The sequence below is a fragment of the Squalius cephalus genome (genome assembly GCF_949319135.1).
Source record: "Squalius cephalus genome assembly, chromosome: 14".
NCBI classification, from domain to species: Eukaryota; Metazoa; Chordata; class Actinopteri; order Cypriniformes; family Leuciscidae; genus Squalius; species Squalius cephalus.
In genome coordinates, this window is record NC_137135.1 from 12,869,042 (window position 1) to 12,887,833 (window position 18,792).

The 18,792-nt window shown below is 35.2% G+C and overlaps 3 protein-coding genes across 6 annotated transcripts in view; 2 read left to right on the plus strand and 1 right to left on the minus strand.

The window, feature by feature from the left end:
* Window positions 1–1,553: 1,553 nt before the first annotated feature.
* On the minus strand, window positions 1,554–9,556 carry ids (iduronate 2-sulfatase). Of its 2 annotated transcripts, none has more exons than XM_079893414.1 (8): window positions 9,211–9,556; window positions 8,921–9,098; window positions 8,623–8,711; window positions 7,184–7,321; window positions 6,934–7,104; window positions 6,704–6,830; window positions 4,857–5,030; window positions 1,554–2,923 (listed from the first exon to the last, which is right to left on the minus strand). In XM_079893414.1, the coding sequence occupies exons 1-8, from the start codon at window positions 9,430–9,432 to the stop codon at window positions 2,397–2,399; spliced, it is 1,626 nt and encodes a 541-aa protein (XP_079749540.1). In that variant the 5' UTR covers window positions 9,433–9,556; the 3' UTR covers window positions 1,554–2,396. The 2 variants fall into 2 exon arrangements, with proteins under 2 accessions (XP_079749540.1, XP_079749539.1); XM_079893413.1 differs by having other exon boundaries at window positions 7,184–7,384.
* Window positions 9,557–10,299: 743 nt separating this feature from the next.
* Window positions 10,300–12,150, plus strand: LOC307171453 (lysozyme g-like). Of its 2 annotated transcripts, none has more exons than XM_079893061.1 (5): window positions 10,300–10,405; window positions 10,560–10,643; window positions 10,736–10,932; window positions 11,471–11,609; window positions 11,913–12,150. In XM_079893061.1, exons 1-5 carry the CDS (start codon window positions 10,402–10,404, stop codon window positions 12,044–12,046), a joined length of 558 nt encoding a protein of 185 aa, XP_079749187.1. In that variant the 5' UTR covers window positions 10,300–10,401; the 3' UTR covers window positions 12,047–12,150. The 2 variants fall into 2 exon arrangements, with proteins under 2 accessions (XP_079749187.1, XP_079749186.1); XM_079893060.1 differs by having other exon boundaries at window positions 10,301–10,405; window positions 10,527–10,643; window positions 11,913–12,144.
* Window positions 12,151–14,219: 2,069 nt separating this feature from the next.
* The window catches only part of LOC307171454 (lysozyme g-like), a 34,002-nt gene continuing 29,429 nt past the window's right edge, over window positions 14,220–18,792 (plus strand). The window contains exons 1-5 of one of the 2 annotated variants that reach the window (XM_079893063.1): window positions 14,220–14,331; window positions 14,493–14,576; window positions 14,670–14,866; window positions 15,043–15,181; window positions 15,650–16,205. In XM_079893063.1, coding sequence (XP_079749189.1) covers window positions 14,328–14,331; window positions 14,493–14,576; window positions 14,670–14,866; window positions 15,043–15,181; window positions 15,650–15,786 — 561 coding nt within the window. In that variant the 5' untranslated portion in view covers window positions 14,220–14,327 and the 3' untranslated portion in view covers window positions 15,787–16,205. Of the gene's footprint in view, window positions 14,332–14,492; window positions 14,577–14,669; window positions 14,867–15,042; window positions 15,182–15,649; window positions 16,206–18,792 lie in introns of those variants that run through there. The other variant, XM_079893065.1, reaches the window with a different exon arrangement.

An 18,792-nucleotide genomic window follows, 5' to 3' on the forward strand; every position in this document is an offset into this window, starting at 1 on the left:
CAGACACACAGACACAAAAATAATGCGCTTGCTTTGTTTTGTTGTTTTTCCTTTTGAGAGAAAGCGAGAAAATGTATTTATGTTGCCACATAAATATTTAAAACATTCCTTCAAAAATAATTCATACTCTGCAGGAGTAAACAATGTGGCATCTAACACGAAAGAGTGCGGGGAATCCAAAATAAACCTGAAAAGAGAAAGCAGGTAAACGTGTTTAAAATGCAGACTAGCATGGCAAGTAGTCAATTTTCACTACTTAAAAGTTAATTCTTGATTTCAGGAATTACAATTATACTAGTAAAAATATTCATTCTTGATATCAACAATGATGTCATCACTTGCAGAAATACATTTCAACAATGTAATTCTTGATATCTGTAATATCTGTAATCACAACTTAAATGTCACATAGGCTGCCATTCAAATTCAATTGTTGATATCAATTAATTTCTTATAGGTTTACATAGTTTCTTACTAGTAAAAATCATAATTTTTGTTATCAATAATAGTGTTTATTCTTTATATCAGCAATTGGATTGCAACTATAGTACAAATGTTTATTTTTAATATCAGTTATGCAATTGTCACTAATGAATGTGATTGTTGCTAGTAAGAAAGACATTTTAGATCATTTTAGATTTTCTGAAATTACTCTCCTAATTATTGATTTCAGAAATACATTTTCAGATATCAAGAAATGACAAGTGTAACATGTTGAAATACATTTACAGATTTCAAGAATTAGCATTTCAACTAGTGATAATTGAGTTCTTGATATCAGGAATTTATGTTTTTACTAGTAACCACATAATTCTATCAATAATGATTTTTACTAGTAAGTTTTGTATTTCTGATAGCCGATGTGAAACTGGAATTTCAACTAGTAAGAAACAACAACTGAATTTGAATGGCAGCCTATGGTGACATTTAACTACTGAAAATACAATTACAGATGTCAAGAATTGCATTTTAACTAGTGAAAATAGAACAGTTGATGTCAATAATTCATATCCTTGGAATTAATAAAAGTCAAAACGGCTTGCCATAGTCTCGTGGCATGAAATGAGTCGGTGACGTTACAACATGCAAACGCTAATAAGCAAACGCTTCCATTTTTTTTTTAAATGTTGGCCAAAAACATTCATCACAGTTAAACTATTCTCTGAGGTGTATCCGGGCAACATCATTTGCAAGTTTTCACATTTAAGCATCTAATTACCTTGGCAATGGTGCAGTGGGAGCGCATGACTTGAAATTTTATATTTAAGTTGATTTTCATCACGCTTCCTGGGAAAACAAGAGCTTAGTGCTGGCAGAGTCTCCGTCGGCCTCCAAGACAAAATACAATTCCGACTTAGTGACCTGATAAATTGCTGAAGCAGTGTTGTCTGAGCAGAGCTTTCTATTTCTCAGAGACTTAAATTAAACTCATTTCTCACTTTGATGTTGTTACATCATTTCCATGCATCACGTTCTGAAGGGAACGAGGAAATTAAGTCAATGGACTCATATTTATCACGATATTACCTTAAATATACTTAACAAGAGACGAGTGAATATTCCCTTTTATTCTTTTAAGGAAAGTGTTGTGGAATTGTATTACATTACAACATTATGAAGTACATAATTACTTATTAAATAAATCAACCAAAAAAATCAGCAAAATCAGATCAAATAAAAATAGAAAAATTCTTTTGAAAGCTCTTTTAAAGGAATCTTAATGCTTAAAATAGGAAGAATCCAACTGTGAGTGCAAAACAGATACTATAATGCTGTTCGAGATTCATTTCTTGATTATGTAACATTTGGCTGAACCTCACAAAAACATGAGAATATTTCAAGTCCATTGCTATTTTTTGCCTTGTGCCACATTTTAGCCCTAATTCCTCATTTTAATTTTTTATGATTCTCATAAAATTCGTATTACTGTAATGTAGTAAAAAAAAAAAAAAAAAAAAAAAAAGGTTTTATTGAAATCAAAATAAATTAGTTATGCTGTCTTTAATATATTCTGATTTTAAAATATATGGAAAACAATATTAAAGTATTTTTCGATGTTATTCCTTTTTATTTTATTCTTGTAAAATTAGTGTATTTTAGTACAAAATACAGCAGTACATTTTTTTTAAAATCAGAATAAAGGCAATATAACAAATTCTACCATGATGCACAAATACTTTCCCATTTTTTAAATAAATTATATTTTCACATTACAGTAATGAGAATGAGAATTATGATCATGATAATTGGTGGCAATATGTCAGAAAGCAAAAAAAAAATATTCCTTGCCCTAAAACAGGCTTTATTTTCTGCCTTTCAGTTTTTGATGAAGCATGTCCAGACGTGTTCTTGACAGGTTTTGTAACATAAACATTCCCTTTATTGTGAAACTAGAATCACATAATCCCTTTTGATTTCAACCCGCTGCTGAGAAACATTATGTGATGCTTTAAACTCTCTGTCCATGACGGCAGCATGCCAAGCTTGTGCAATACAGTGGCGTGGTCGAACTCGTCAAACACGTTATTGTCCTCTCCCGGGTCTTCAGCCAGGAGGTACATCTCTCCCGCGTGGATGTCCGTCATGTTGGGCCGACAGTGGAGCGGGTCAAAGCCCACCCATAACGTGTAGCGGTAGTCAGTGGAGCGGATGGAGTAGCCCATGACGCGGATGTCGGCGAGGTCGGGAAGGTCAGAGTTCTCCTGGATGGAGTCGGAGGGCCGAGGGAACTGGCTGAATGAGTAGGCTTCTCTGCGGGGGCGTCTTTCTGGGATGCGGATGAGATCGTCAAGGCTAAAGCCCTCGGTGCACAGCTCCATCTTAAAGGATGACGCGGGACAGCGGTGCAGGGGACGCAGTCCGGCCAGGTTCGACAGGGTGGGGAAAACATCCACCAGCTCCACCACGCTCTCAACTCCTTGACCTGAGAGGTGCAAAGAAGGACAAAAAGGCAAACTATGATGGAAATTCTCACTGTGAGATTCAGATGCATAGCATTATTCTGTAATGATTATGAGAACAAACCATTTTTACTCAAATTTCACAATTAATTATAAAGAAGAGGCAAGTAACACATTGAATTAAATGTGAAATTCGGAAGTAGAAGCACTGAAATAGTTTTTCTTGTAGCCTAAAACATACTCCAATAATCTTTATTTACAACTTCGAAAAATCTTTCTTTTTTTTTAAGTGTAAAAACAAAATGGTTAGCATCATATTCAGTGTAGACAGTTTTGATTCCTTATATATACACACACACATATATATATACACACACATATATATATACACACATATATATATATATATATATATATATATAATTCAATCTGAAATTATGGTATAAAATAAAACTGTATGAAATCAATGACTTATAAGCATTGATTATAAGCATAAAATGCAATATTGGATGATTATATACACTAACTTTAAAAAGTAAAAACAATAATATTGTGAAATTTTGTAGCAATTTAAACTAACTGTTATTCTATTTTAATACATTTTAAAATGTAACTTATTCCTGTGATGGCAAAGCTGGATTTTTAGCAGCCAGACTTCAGTGTACTGTTGGGGAAAGTTACTTTTAAAAGTAATGCGTTACAATATTGTGTTACTCCCTAAAAAAATAACTAATTGTCTTAGTTACTTTTTATGGAAAGTAGTGATACATTACATTTGTGTTACTTTTTCTCACCTGGGCTGGGCTTTCTTGTTTGTTTTTTAATAATAAAAATTCTATTTTTGGCAAATGTAAAGGCTTTTTCACAGCAAAAGTGAAATGAATAAACCTCAGGCTGAAGGAAATGAGAGGAAGAAGGAAAAGAATAGGACGCAGGAGAAGAAAGTTCAACACTTCAGCAATAATAACAAAAACTAAAACACAAATGTGATGTATATCTAAAGTTATTTTTGCTTATCCGTATGGTTGAATTGGATCATCGAAGGTCAGCAGCAAAGATATTGAGTAATAAAGTGAGATTAAATACATAAAGTGTATTTGTGTTATTTAACATTTAATAATTGCAGAATACTGTATCTGTTTTTGTGCAAGTGAGATAAGTTTGTGGAAACAGTCATGTTTTTTTTCAGGATTCTTTAATGAATAGAGACATTTGCTTTGCCTTGATTCTGGTTTCTAACAGTGACTCTTCTAATTGTGCAATTAACACAGAATTATAAAAATGAAGCTGAAATCGCGGTGACGGTCTGAGTACAGTCCACATTAAACAGCCAAAGGGCTCATAACATGTCTGTCTTTAAACTGTACACATTACTGCTAAAACATTTCTGTATGGAGTAAATTAATGTTGTCGTTGTTGTTTTTACTTATGAAACCCGAGTGTTGCCATAACAAACCATAAAATATAAATAAATGCATGAAATCCTCACACTGAATTCAGCCACTATTCTGGCCCCAGCTCAGAAATTTCCATGACATTTACTGATACGGTTACTGAATATAGCACAGTTTATTAGAGCAACAAGCGGCAACAATCCAGAGCCCACAGTGAGAGCAATAACTCTCAGGACTTATTAGCTTCTCTATGCTGTGGCATTATCATTACAGTCATTACTCCAGCTGCTTATGCTCAGTGTTTTCTAAAGATTGCCACAAATGTGCACTTGAGAGCTGAAAGCGAGAAACACCACCAGATGCGAGCGCTCTCGGTAAAACCTTTGCACTGCACAAAAGCAAAAATAAGAATCAAAGCTCTAAATGGGCCGATACTTTAGCCATAACATCGTTTCCAGTAAGTTGATATCACACGCTTGAGTGACTTCGGTTGGAGTCTCGGATTCTTGTGAAGGACCCTTGCGGTCTTTTGCGTGATGACAGCTGCTTTGAGTAACATTACCTTTGCCAAACTGCTCCCGTGTGCCCTGAAACACGTCGACGAAGGGGAACGTCTTCTCCCCGGGCCGAGAGAGAGGTGGGGTCACACCTGGCTTGTACACGATCAATGGCACTCGGGTGGCCACATCAAAGTTGCTGTATTTGGCCCACTCGCCGTGTTCTCCTAATGACCAACCTGAGAGAGAGAGAGAGAGTTAACCGTGAGAAAACTGCTCCCAGTCACACAGAGCGAGCAGTTCAAACGCTCTTTGAGGGCAGTTTCTCTCATTTAAGGTATTACATAATTGTGGCATAACGAATGAATGCAGAAACTAGAATTAAAAAGGAGTCAAATTTGACTCATTAGCTTATACAACATATGGGGTATTTCCAGAAACATTAGATATTGAAATAGCATCAATAATGTGCAATATGTGTTTAATTTATAGTATTTGGTAAGACTTTCATTTGTTAACAACTTTAGTTAACATGAGCTAAGAATAAACTGCACTTCTACAGCATCAATGTTAATCACAACACTTATTGATACATTTTTAATAGCAAAATTTGAATCTGTTAACATTAATGCACTGTGAACTAACATGAACATGAACATTTGTATTAACCAACATTAACAAAGGTTAATAAATGCTGTAAAAATATATTTACTAATTGTTAGTTCATGTAAGTCAATGAATTAACTATTGTTAACCAATTAGTAAATTGTTGCCATGCATTTATATATAAATGTTGCAGCTGCTTATTATAATTAATGTAATATTGTTATTGAAAAATGTAATAGTATAAAATGTTCTTAAAATATTACATTAGACATTATTATTATTATTATTAGTAGTAGTAGTAGTAGTATAGATCTTTTTAAGAGGTTATCTGTTTTGTTCATGTCAGGGATACTATTATTTTTATTGAAACATTTTGTAGCTTGAAATAAAATAAACGTTAACTTAAATAAAATTTTAAATAACTTTAACGTATTTTATCTCAGCTAGTTGCCAAGGCAACATTTGTCATTTTTATATAGTTTAATTGCTAAAACTTTAACTGAAATGGAAATATAAACATAAAATCCAATAAAAACTATAATAGTATCTCATTGATACTAAATCAAACCTGCTTCATGTTGCCAATGTTGAATTTCTTTGAAAAAATATTATCTTGCTGTCATTTCAATCCAGCATTGTGGGCCAATTCAATAAAAAAAAAAAAAATGCATTAAAAGTGAGCCTATTATATTCAGAATTATGCACTTGCACAACCTTGTATAAGAGCCACTTAATGCACTGCATGAATGTTTGCATTATGACAAGAAATAATAAAAAAACGTCAGCCATATGACGTTTAGCCAATTTATGCTAAATGAAACAAAAACGTGACAGCATCATTTCTGAAAAGAACTTGCCAGGATGTGAATTCAGAATAATATGGAAGCCAACAGATCAGACTGAAAATCTCAGCATTAATATAAACCAAACGCATCAATACTGCCATCTAATGGATGTACGGTAACACTTTACAATAAGGTTCATTAGTTAACTACCTTAGTTAACATGAACAATACTTCTTCAGCATTTATTAATCTTAGTTAATATTAATTTCAACATTTACTAATACATTATTAAAACCAAAGGTTGTATTGTTAACATTAGTTAATGCACTGTGAACTAGCATGAACAAACAATGAACAGCTGTATTTTTATTAACTAACATTAACAAAGATTAATAAATACTGTAGCAAATGTATTGCTCATTGTTAGTTAATACATTAACTGATGTTAACTAATGAACCTTATTGTAAAGTGTTACCGGATGTACAATCTAACAACAGGCTGAATTGATTCTTCAACAAACCGTGATCGGAGCTAAACACAACTATAGTGTTCTTGGCGAGGCCGAAATCATCAAGGGCTTGCAGAATTATTCCCACCTGAGCATCCACATATGACACCGAGGCAAAGTAGTGCTGCCGGATCTGCAGCTACAAGATGAGGAGGAAAAAAACAGATCAAATTAGCCATAACAAACCAATGATATACTAGTACAAAATATCTAAGTGTGACTGTTGTTTTTCTGCATGGTACCTGAAAGTCTTTAGGAATGGGGCCATAAGGAAAGCTCAGATTTAACGCCTGAACATCTTCCCTCTTGCGAATGTCAGTCCAGGGGTTGTAGGCCACATCAGGAAGTTTCTTAGGAACATCTGGGTCTGGAGCCAGAGTCATATTCTCAATAGGATAGAGCTTTAGGTACTCCTATAAAAATGCAATATTTCCCAGATTTAACAGCTGCTCATACAGTATGTCATATGCTTCTCTAAAAACAAACACACACCCGTGGGATTCTGAAAGGAATATGAGGCTTATAGAAACCAACAGCCAGGAAGAATGGATTCTGGGAGTCCTTCACAGAGTCCAGGAGTCGTACGGCCTCTGCTGTATTCTCCATGTCAGGAAGGGTTCCTAAAGGCATCTCGGACACATCCACGGGACACAGTAAATTACTGTGCAGTGTGCCATCTTTATCTTTGCAAACCTAACAGATGAATATAAGATACTGGTCATTGGTAATTGCGACTTTTTATCTCACAGTTCTGAGTTTATTTAAAAAAGGTCAGAATTGTGAGATATGCGAGGTGGAAACAAGTGAGAATTTCCAGATATAAACTTGCAATTTCTGTATTTATTTCTCACAATTCTGAGTTTATCTCACTAAATTGTTTCTATAGTGAGATACTGTGGAGAAAAGAAAGTCAGAATTGTGAGATTAAAAAAAAAAAAAAAATCAATTGCCCTTTTAATTGTTTTATTCTGTGGTGGAATAAAAATACACATTACCCGAGTCCATAGGAAATACACATTACAAGAATACCTATTTGTAACTCACTAAATACTACTTAATTTTTGTCCTTTTCTTATCAAGCTAACAAGTTGAATCATGCTCTCATGAACTTTACATTTAGAAATTAAGTATTCACATTTTTTAACCATATTAAATGTTATTTATATTTAAATGTGGCTAATTATTCTATATAATATATTTTACATTGAAGGTGATCCATGCTTTAACTTAAAGGGATATTTCACCCAAAATGGAAGTCAGTGGGTGCCATCAACTGTCTGCTTACAAACATTCTTCAGAATATCTTATTTTATGTTCAACAGAAGAAGGAAATTCAGGTTTGAATTTCCCTAACCCTAACCCTAACCATGATTTAAATGATGACAGAATATTACTTTTTTGGTGAACTAACCCTTTAAGTATAATGTCTAATAGCATCGAATAATTTCTTTACCATTTATTTTTTATTACATTAATTATTTTATTTACTTGTTGTACTTGTATCTGATACTACCTTAATTTGCACACAGACCATAGAAGCACAAGAAACTCTCAAAGGATTATGTGACAGATTAACCAGCAGGTGTCAGAATTGTATAAAAGAGAGAGAGATATGGGATATATATATATTATATATTATATTCAACATTATATATAGTAGTTTAATGTAGTATTGACACTAAAACTCTGTACATTTGAATTTTTCACACACAGTAACTATACACAATACATATTGTCACTATCCATGACACATATTGTTGCATTTTTTTATTGCAATATATTTTGACACGATATATTGTTACACCCCTAATATATATATATATATGTTTATGTATGTGTGTGAGTGGGTGTGTACAGCAGGACAGCATGGGTTTGAAAGCACAGACATTGAGGAAGTGTGTACACATATCCACACTACCTCACACACTAACCTTCCTCTTTTCATATTTAAAAGAGGGTGGATGATACGGCGGTACAGACCAGCTGTACGGGTAATCATCCGAGTGGTTGGAGGCAATGCCTTGAGGACGAGGACGAGCAAGTAAAAGAGAAACAATATTAGATAAACATCAAACCAGACAGTTAACACATGAAAGGGTCACAGGGCAACTCTCATCAAAAAGAAATGCCAAAACGAAAAAGAACAAAATTTGGCATATCAAAATCTACTTTTTTAGGATTTTGTGCATTTTGACATCATGCATACAGTACACCATGTGGTCTAGTTACCAGGATGGAAGACTTTTCCCACTGATAAAGTGGTGTATCCATTAGACTTGAAGTATTGAGGGAGTGTAGTGTAGTTCCCTGCATGAACTCTCCAGTATGAGTTGAAATCATACAGCTTTGTGGTGTCTGGTCTTCGACTTGTTAGGAAAGACACCCTACTAGGTCCACAAACTGCTTGCTTTAAAAGAACATAATAACAATGTACACCTGTAACTAAATGTACACTACTAATAAAGCTTTATATAGTATCATGCATCTTTTTGTTTTTCATGACCAATATTTCAACATACCTGCGCATAGGCGTTATGAAACACCGTGCTCACAGATGCAAGCTGGTCGATGTTTGGTGATTTGACCACTGGATCAGAGTAGCAGCCTAAAGTTGGTCTCAAATCATCAGCAAGTAGATACAAAATGTTGAACTTTTTGCTGTCTTTTGCAAACACAGCTTGCTCCGAGTCCGAAACGTGTAAAATTAAAACATACATCCACATCTGAGTATTAACAAACATTGTGTTAATATATGTGTATTTAATAATGCGATATATAGTCTAAAGTCAATACTATCGCATCTGCATTTTTATTTCTGTCCTGCTACTTCCAGTGTTTTTTGTTTTGCTTCCTGGTTTTCATAGACTGGCTGCGATCAGTGGGACTGTCCTTAAAGGCGCAGTACACTTTTTTCTCTTGTTTGTCTACTGTAGTCAGGGTTGGTAGCAGAGGAAAAAAAGCTTGTTTGAGCTGCACATTTTTTTTTTTTTTATAAAATGCATCTCAGTCAGAATAGAGAGTAATACAGTACAACATATAAAATATTAGATCTCCCGAGGTTGACAACACTGAATGTATCTTACAGCCAATGTGTTTGGAAAAGCTTTTTAATCTCTGCATTTTACTTTGCATTGTCTTTTCAATGGAGAGCATGAAAATAATGATATTGTTTTCGCATTGTGTCGGAATTTACGCAGGTCTTATGCAATGCGAAAAGTGTATTGATTGTAGGCTAACCTATTCTATTCCATAAATGTTTGGTTAATGCATTATAATGTGAACCAACAATGAGTAATTGCAGCATTTATTAGCCTTTTACTAAATAAAAATGTTTGTGTTCATATTAGTTCACAGGGAATTATAACAACTTTTGCTAATATTTTTTTTTTATCTATTTTTTTGCTAAACTTTCATTAGCTAAGATTAGCTGATATGCTATAATTAAGATAAGATAAGCTAATAAATTATGTAGATGTATTGTACTTCATATTAACTAAAGGGGTAACAAATGAAACCTTATTTAATCTTCAACCCATCTCTGGTGACTAAACAAAAGGGAATTCCACAATGTCAGCACTTGTTTTGCCCCACCTTCACAGAAGAACTGCGAAAACAGAAAGAGAAATCAGTTCAACTACGATCACAAGTTCACACAGATCAGCGGTCTTGATTGTTTTGTTTTGCTTTTTTCACAACATTTTCGAGTCATCATGGGTAAGACAAATAATATGTTATGCTAAATAATACCTCGCTTAATGTGATACTAATAGTAGCCTAGCAGGCAAATTACATAAATTTTCTGTTTGTAAATCAATTATTTATTTACTTTTTAAAGGCTTTCAGACGATACTTGCCATGTTTTCTCTAGCATGTATTTATGGAGACATCATGAAAATAGACACCACCGGTGCTTCAGACGTGACAGCAAAACAGGATAAATTAACCGTAAAGGGTATGACTGACTAACTGTGTCAAGTAACCAAACTTTGCCAATATATGCACCTTATTGCATTTTATATTAACAATGATTTATTCTTCTCAAAGGTGTTGAAGCCTCCAAAAAGCTGGCTGAGCATGATCTGGCCCGCATGGAGAAATACAAGAGTATAATCACTAAAGTTGGCAGAGCAAAGCAGATGGACCCGGCTGTGATCGCGGGGATCATATCTAGAGAGTCCAGAGCCGGAGCCGCTCTGAAGGATGGGTGGGGCGACCATGGCAATGGCTTTGGTCTCATGCAGGTTGGTTAGAGGAATAGATCTAGTTTATTTGAAAACAATAACTCCAGGACAGGGAGATCTTAGTATGAGGGATATACTCAAGTGCACATAAGATGACTTTTACCGTGTTTAAACTAAATCAGAAAATAATCAGAGACAATACATGCAAAGTTTTAAAAAAGCATTAATGTTGTATATTGTTTTGCATTAAGGAACCTAAAAATAATGAGCATTCTTTGATCTTTTTGTAGACAGTTCATGAGAAAATGTTTGGATAGTTTGGAGGGACTGGGAAATAACACAATGTCATTAACCGCATGAATTCAACATATCAAAGCATGTACACAGTTTGTCAGGCCATGTCTCCACCTAATGAGTCAATCCGAAGACTTGTGTTACATAAAAAGTGTAAACTTGATTTTCCCAACTTCCCTTTTCAAAGCAACAGTTCCCCTGCAGTGCTTCCTTAATTTGCCACATGTTGACCCAATTTATTAATCTGTAACATATTTAGTTGTTATTCTCTTTATTACTGATGTTTTTTTTTTTTTTTTTTCAGGTTGACAAACGCTACCACAAGCTAGTAGGTGCATGGAACAGTGAGGAACATGTCACACAAGGAACTGAGATACTCATTAGCTCCATTAAAGAAATTAAAGCAAAGTTCCCCCTGTGGACCCAAGAGCAATGCTTTAAAGGTCGGGTTAGGATACACTCGTATCTCAGATTATCCATAAATTAACTCTATTAAAACTTTGATTAACTTACAATTAGTAGATAAGTACACAAGGTCTTGCTCTTTCCTGTTTTTAAGATTTTTATTTTTGGATTTATGGATTAATTGGATTGTTGAATTTAACTGTAAAATGTACATTTAGAAGATTTCACAAAGGTTTTAGAAGTAAATGTTAACTTTGCAGAGTATAAATGTAAATAGTATGTGATCGCCTAGTTTGATTTGAAGTGAGTGTTTCATGTGTAATTTATAATGTCTGTTCCAGGGGGAATATCAGCCTACAACGCAGGTGTGAAGAACGTCCGTACATACGAGCGCATGGACGTGGGCACCACAGGAGATGATTACGCCAATGATGTTGTGGCCCGAGCCCAGTGGTTCAAACGCAAGGGTTACTGAAGAACAGCAGTTATAATCTTTTAACCAAGTGAACCACTGTTCACTGTTCTGTATTCAGTTTTTCTGTATTTTTGGGAATGAAATAAAACTCATTTATTCATTTGATCATGTGTCTTTCATGTAACAAATTTAATGAACAGCCTTTCTTCTCTGTGAAGCACAAAACATCTGAGAAGGGAACGAGACGTCTGACTTTTTACGCTATGTTGAAAGCCTCATCATGAATGTGTCTGAAGCACGTGTGCAACTATTCCAATCCTGATTGCTGCAGCGTCACTGTGACGGCAGACTGCATTTTATTAGGTGTTGTTTGTCCCGTATAGGCCATTCACTTTTACCTGATGTTTAATTAAAGGGGTCATATGATGCTGTTTTCAAAGATCATTATTTGTTTAATAGTATAATTATCTCTTTCCCCTTCCGCAGAGGATGGGGAGGCTAATTTGCTCTGTCCCGTTAGAGCACTGAAAATCTATCTGGAGCGTTCTGTGTCTTTTAGACAATCAGAACAGCTCTTTGTCTGCTCCGGTGGCCGATCCAAGGGATCTCCAGTCACGAAGCAAAGGCTATCCAGATGGATAGTAGATGCTATATCTCTGGCATATAGCTCAGTGGGTCAGGTTTGCCCTATTGGTACTAGAGCCCATTCGACTAGAGGCATGGCCTCGCCTTGGGCTTGGTCCTCTGGGTTTCCTATTCAGGACATTTGTGCGGCGGCCGGCTGGTCCTCGCCTTCCACATTTGTGAAATTCTATAACATGGAGGTACCTTCCCTGCAGGCGAAGGTCCTTTCTGTATGATTTAGACTCGACAGGTGTCTGGTCTTATCCACATGTCATGTCAATGTTCATAAGCACACCATTCATTTTTTATTATAAAACCCGCCTCTGGCCGGTTATGATATCCCTTATACATAAAGACCCGAGGGTGTCCGGTCTTATTGGTATATTAGGTTGGATATGGGTGTATGGACATATATACATATATATATTATCAGGCCGCAGCACAGCCAATGAGTGAGCCAGACACTCGCTGTGCTAGCTGTGCAGCTGCAAATGCGTTTTACATTTTAGACTTCAGAATTTTCGAGGAAAAGGATTTTCCCACTACGCAATACTCGTTCCCTAACTCTCATGGAACCGAGGTTACGATAGTAACCGAGTACATTTGTTCTGTATGTGTCTGCTTCTTCCTTGTTTCTCCAGTGTTTGTCAATGTCTTCATCTCAACACATAGCCTTATTAATTAATTAATAAACAAATTAATTAATTAATAATTCTGTTTGAGCCAAATTGACCTGTTTCCCTTACATTAGTTAACTACTTTAGTTAACATGAACTAAGAATTAACAATAATTCTACAGCATTTAGCCTATTAATCTTAGTTCATTTTAATTTCAACATTTACTATTACATTATTAAAATCAAAAGTTGTATTTGTTAACATTAGTTAATGCACTGTGAACTAACATGAAGGACTGTATTTTTATTAACTAACATTAATAAAGATTAATAAATACTGTAACAAATTTACTGCTCATTGTTAGTTCACGTCAGTTAATACATTAATGTTAACAAATGAGACCTTATTGTAAAGTGTTACCAAATAAATCAATAAAAATTACTTAATCTGGCTTTGTATTAAGTGCTAGAAGACGGCTGCCAAATTTGATACATTTCTATTGGGGCCCATAACTAAACAAATTGTACAAGCATTTGATCAAGGAAGTTGAAATTTGGCATGCTTTTACACTGGTACGAGTGCCAACATTTCCAGATAAAAATACTTTTTTACCACAACCTTTTATTTCTCTTCATTTTCTTCTCATGCCTAATAGCAAAGTTAGGGATTCACTTGTCATCAAGTTGGTGCATCAAAAGTAGCTAAACCTTTTGAGGTGTATGAAATGTCCACCTGATAAATCTGCAAACTTATGATTCCCTAGACAACAACATAGTGTTGGCCAGATCCAGCCCACATCTGGTACCCGTTGAATCCACATGTACCAGATGTGGCCCTGATATGGGTAGACACTATGTTGCTGTCTGGGTCACTTTGCTTCGGTGTACTAATAATATAAAAAGGATTCAAAATTTTGCAACATTCACAGTTGCAAATTTTGTAACCTTACATTTCTCCACACATTTCTTTTTTCTTAAAAAAAAAAAAAAAGAGAGACCACACCCTCTGTGATCGTATATAATCACGTCCTGCAGCGGTCTGATTTAGTGACAGGACTCATCAAACTCAGTGATTTGATCTCACACAGCAGTTCTAAGTCATGGGTAAGTTATAAAATATCAGGTACTGCGTGTTTTTATCTGATATTGTCTGAATTATGAGGAACTTTTTGTGATTGTGTGCATAGGGTTAGGGTTAGTGCTTGTGTGCATATTTACTTAATGATTGAAAGAGCTTCATGACATATTTTCCATGTTGTTTCTAGCATGCATTTATGGAGACGTCATGAAGATAGACACCACCGGTGCATCAGAGGTGACAGCAAAACAGGATAAATTAACCGTAAAGGGTGAGAATTCATGACTGCATCCAACTCACATGTGATTTTTTTATTTTTTTATTACCAATATATGGAATATATATTAACAATAATTTAAACTAGGGGTTGAAGCCTCTAAAAAGCTGGCTGAGCATGATCTGACCCGGATGGAGAAATACAAGAGTATAATCACTAAAGTTGGCAGAGCAAAGAAGATGGATCCGGCTGTGATCGCGGGGATCATATCCAGAGAAACTAGAGCTGGAAATTTACTGAAGAATGGATTGGATTCTACAGGCAATGGCTTTGGCCTCATGCAGGTTTAGATCTAATCTATTTGAAAATAATTCATAGATAGACTTTATGAGGTTCATGTAAGAGTTTGCATAAAACAAGGTTCAAACTAAAGTTTTAGTCTAAACATAGTCTGAACATAAGTGTTTAAATTAAAGTTTACTAATCACCCATGCAACCAATTACCTTTTTCTTCTTCCAGGTTGACAAAGGCCACCACAAGCCAGTAGGTGAATGGGACAGTGAGCAGCATATCACACAAGCTACTGAGATTCTCATTGGCTTCATTAAAGAAATTAAAGCAAAGTTTTCCCAGTGGACTCCAGAGCAATGCTTTAAAGGTAGGCTATATTTACTCAAGAGATAAATAAAGATAAATAGCATTACAAAAAGACGAATAAATGCAGATAGCAAATTGTGCCATCCAGTCTTGAATGGGTTACATATTGAATCTCCTATAAACTGCTGAAAGTATGTTTATGTGTGATCATGTTAAAGATAAAAAAAATTCAGCTCAGAGAAACCACAGATCCAACTTATTTTAGAAACTAGCCTACATACATCAGACATATATCACCAAAGAAGTGCAAAATATTATGCTTTGATAGCTTTTCATAGATGAATATTGATAAATGTATTTACTTTGATGCATTAATTGAAAACCTTTATTATAAAACTTACAAAAAAATAATAATTCTTTATAGGTATTCAAAAATGTAAATAGAATGTAATCTATTCATCTATATATTCTCTAACTTCTGGTTAAGTTAGTGTTTCATGTCTCAGTTATGGTATAATGTTTGTTCCAGGTGGAATAGCAGCCTACAACAAAGGTGTGAGTAGAGTCACTGCTCAATATGAGAATATTGATGTGAAAACGGCACACCTTGATTACTCCAATGATGTTGTTGCCAGAGCCCAGTGGTTCCGAAGCAAGGGTTACTGAAGAACAGCGGTTTCTGAGCTGTTAAACATTTATTAAATAGACCCAGTATATTAACTTCACTTGATTACTCCTCTTTATTGCAGTTTATGTATTAGTATGATCAGTAAAATACACATACAGGTCAAACGTTTGGAATAATTAAGATTTGTTAATGTTTTTGAAAAATGTCTTATGCTCAACATGGCTGCATGTATTTGATTAAAAATACAGTAAAAACTGTAATCTGAAATATTATTAGTATTACCATTTAAAATAACTGTTTTCTATTGTAATACATCTTAAAATGTATTGATTCTTGTGATGAAAAAGCTGAATTTACAGCAGCCATTATTTTTCTTTCAGTATTTTTTTATTTCCAGTAATCTAGTAATCCAGTAATCATTGCATATGGCATGATGAAATAAACAAATCTTTCTCTCAAATCATCATTGTTATGAACAGTCTTTCCATATCCACATTAAAATGACCTCATATTCTACATCAGTTTCTGACCGGCAGAGACAGGCCAGCAGGTTCACATTAGGAAGTACATTAGGATGCTTTCATTGCTTGGTTCAAAGCTACCCTTCCCCTGCCTCCACTAGATTCTATTCAAACTCTGTTTTTGGGTCGGAACTGTACATTTGCATCATCAAACATTCAGATTTCAAAAGCAGTTTGCTTTCATTGTGACAAGACTGACTGGGTTGATTTCATTAAATAGACAAGTATCTTTACACTGGGAATTCCAACATGAGATCTTGACATCTAGTTTCCCCTATTTGGACCTAATGAGTGGAGTTTGAAGGTTTAGCCAGACCTTAACTTTACCCCTAAACCTAACTGTGTCAAGCTCCACACATTTGGCACTGCTGTGAGCACCACTTGATTTCAGCAGAACTGATTACAACATGATTACAATGGGAAATACGCAAGCTTTGTTTCCAAATGTCCAAAGTACAGATACCGTGACAATGGTGAAACTATTACATGCACAATTGAACAGGCTGTAACTATCAACTCTGCAGCAGATTTTAATACCCAAACTATAGTGAAAACACTATTTATTGGTATGGTAACAAGATCAGCAGTTTAAGACATTAAATTCGTAAGCAAATAACACAAGACACTTCTCTTTAAATACAAACAAGACTTTGACTATTCTAACGCATAAACTAATATCTAACGTATAAACACTCGCACATACACATTCAAACGAGTTGCAAAAAGGAAGAAAGTGAGGAAAGAATGAATTTTAAGAGAGTGAAATAATGAAATCCCAAGTTATTAGCAATGCAATTTATAAGACCTAACCTGAATGAACCATAAATCATAAATTTAACCCTTCTATCTTTTCTTAGGTGAGGCTATTGAAATTTTATATCAATGCACCAGTTCGGAGACGTTACTTGCTTTTGTTGTTTGTGTCTTTGATGGAAATTCCCTTCTGTGGCGTCCAATGTCTTGGGAAGCCAATCACGTTGTAATGTGTTGCCAGATGAATGGAAAAGGAAGCTGTGTCCCAATGCAAAGGCCACGTCTTCGAAGGCCGCGAAGGTCGGACTGTGTTGTTAAATGGGACGGTCTAGCATACGGAGGATTGTACTTGTCGCCTATCAACTGTGACAGCTACCGTTGATGAGTGACAGTAACGTTTAGACTTTTTTTATGTTTTTTGAAACATTTTGGAAAGTTTGTACTAGACTTTTTTTATGAACCCTGTCTGAAAACAAAACAGGGTTCACAAACTCTCTAAATATGTTCAGCATGGTCCATTTATGTATATAATAAAGATATAAACATAGCTATATAGTATAAACTATATATAATCGCATCTTAGTAAGATATTATTACAGATTTTTTTACATTTGTATCATTAGATATTTGAGTAAGTTGAAACCCAATTCTTACGTTTAAAAGTGTCATTCGGCAATTTCTCTCAAATCCCGTTGTCACTGGTGCGCAATAAATTTTGGCTAGGCCACGAAGGAACCATCTGTTGTATCCTTCATTTCACAGGAAACGAAGGACGCATTTAGAGGCCGCATTTGAAAGAGCCTTCGAATTGGGACAGCCTTCGTCACGCCACAGTTACGGAATCAGCCTTCAAATGCAGCTTTCGAAGGATGCAGCCTCTGAATTGAGCAGCAGTCTCGTGGCTAAAGTTTGAAGTTTGGGGTGAGGAAAGACTAGTCATTGACTGAAGCTTTGTGGCAAAAAAGCTTTCGACTTGACATAACTGTTTTATATATATATATATAAATATAGGTTATATGTGTTTGGGCACGTAATATCAGGAAGCAACATAATACACACATGACGACAGGAGGGTGATGACGGTGCGCAAATCGAGTTTCCTCTTCCACTTCTGCTGGTTTTACTGAGATCTCTTATCCCATGCAAATTGCCCATTATTATTACAGACGTCCTGTGGTAAAATTACATTACTCCATCTACCCTTGTAAAGTTAATCCTGTCCGAATAGGGCTTTAGAAAGCGAGAAAAGAAAAATAAGTGAGGCTAGATCAGTCGGCTTGTTTCTTCATGTGTTTTCTCCTCCTCTTACTGTACAAAATGGGGCAAAGTCAATTAGACTGTGATCAGGCACGGCACACATTAGCCATCATTTTAAGTTCATCATCAACAGCAATCATAATGGAGCACATTTTAATATCAAGCAAAAGACAGAGGCTTCAAACACATCTCAGAATAGCTCAGAATATAACAACATACTTACTGTTCTCTTGTAATCTTCCATTGGTGAGTAGCTACTTTGGGGGCTTAAAAGCCCCCATAAACTCACAGTGAAATTCTTTTTTGTTCTTTGCTTAGGAGTCAAAAGAAGTTCGAAAAACCTGAGCAGCAGTACACTGTTAGCAAACATCCCAGCGCTCCCCACACTGCCGAGAGCAGCAATTAGTAAAAGTGCTGCAAGCTTTCCCCTCATCAACAAAACTGTCACATTAGCATGGTAAAGCAAGGAGGTGAATGAAGAGAGAATAGTCGCGGTAATCCATTTACTAAAGA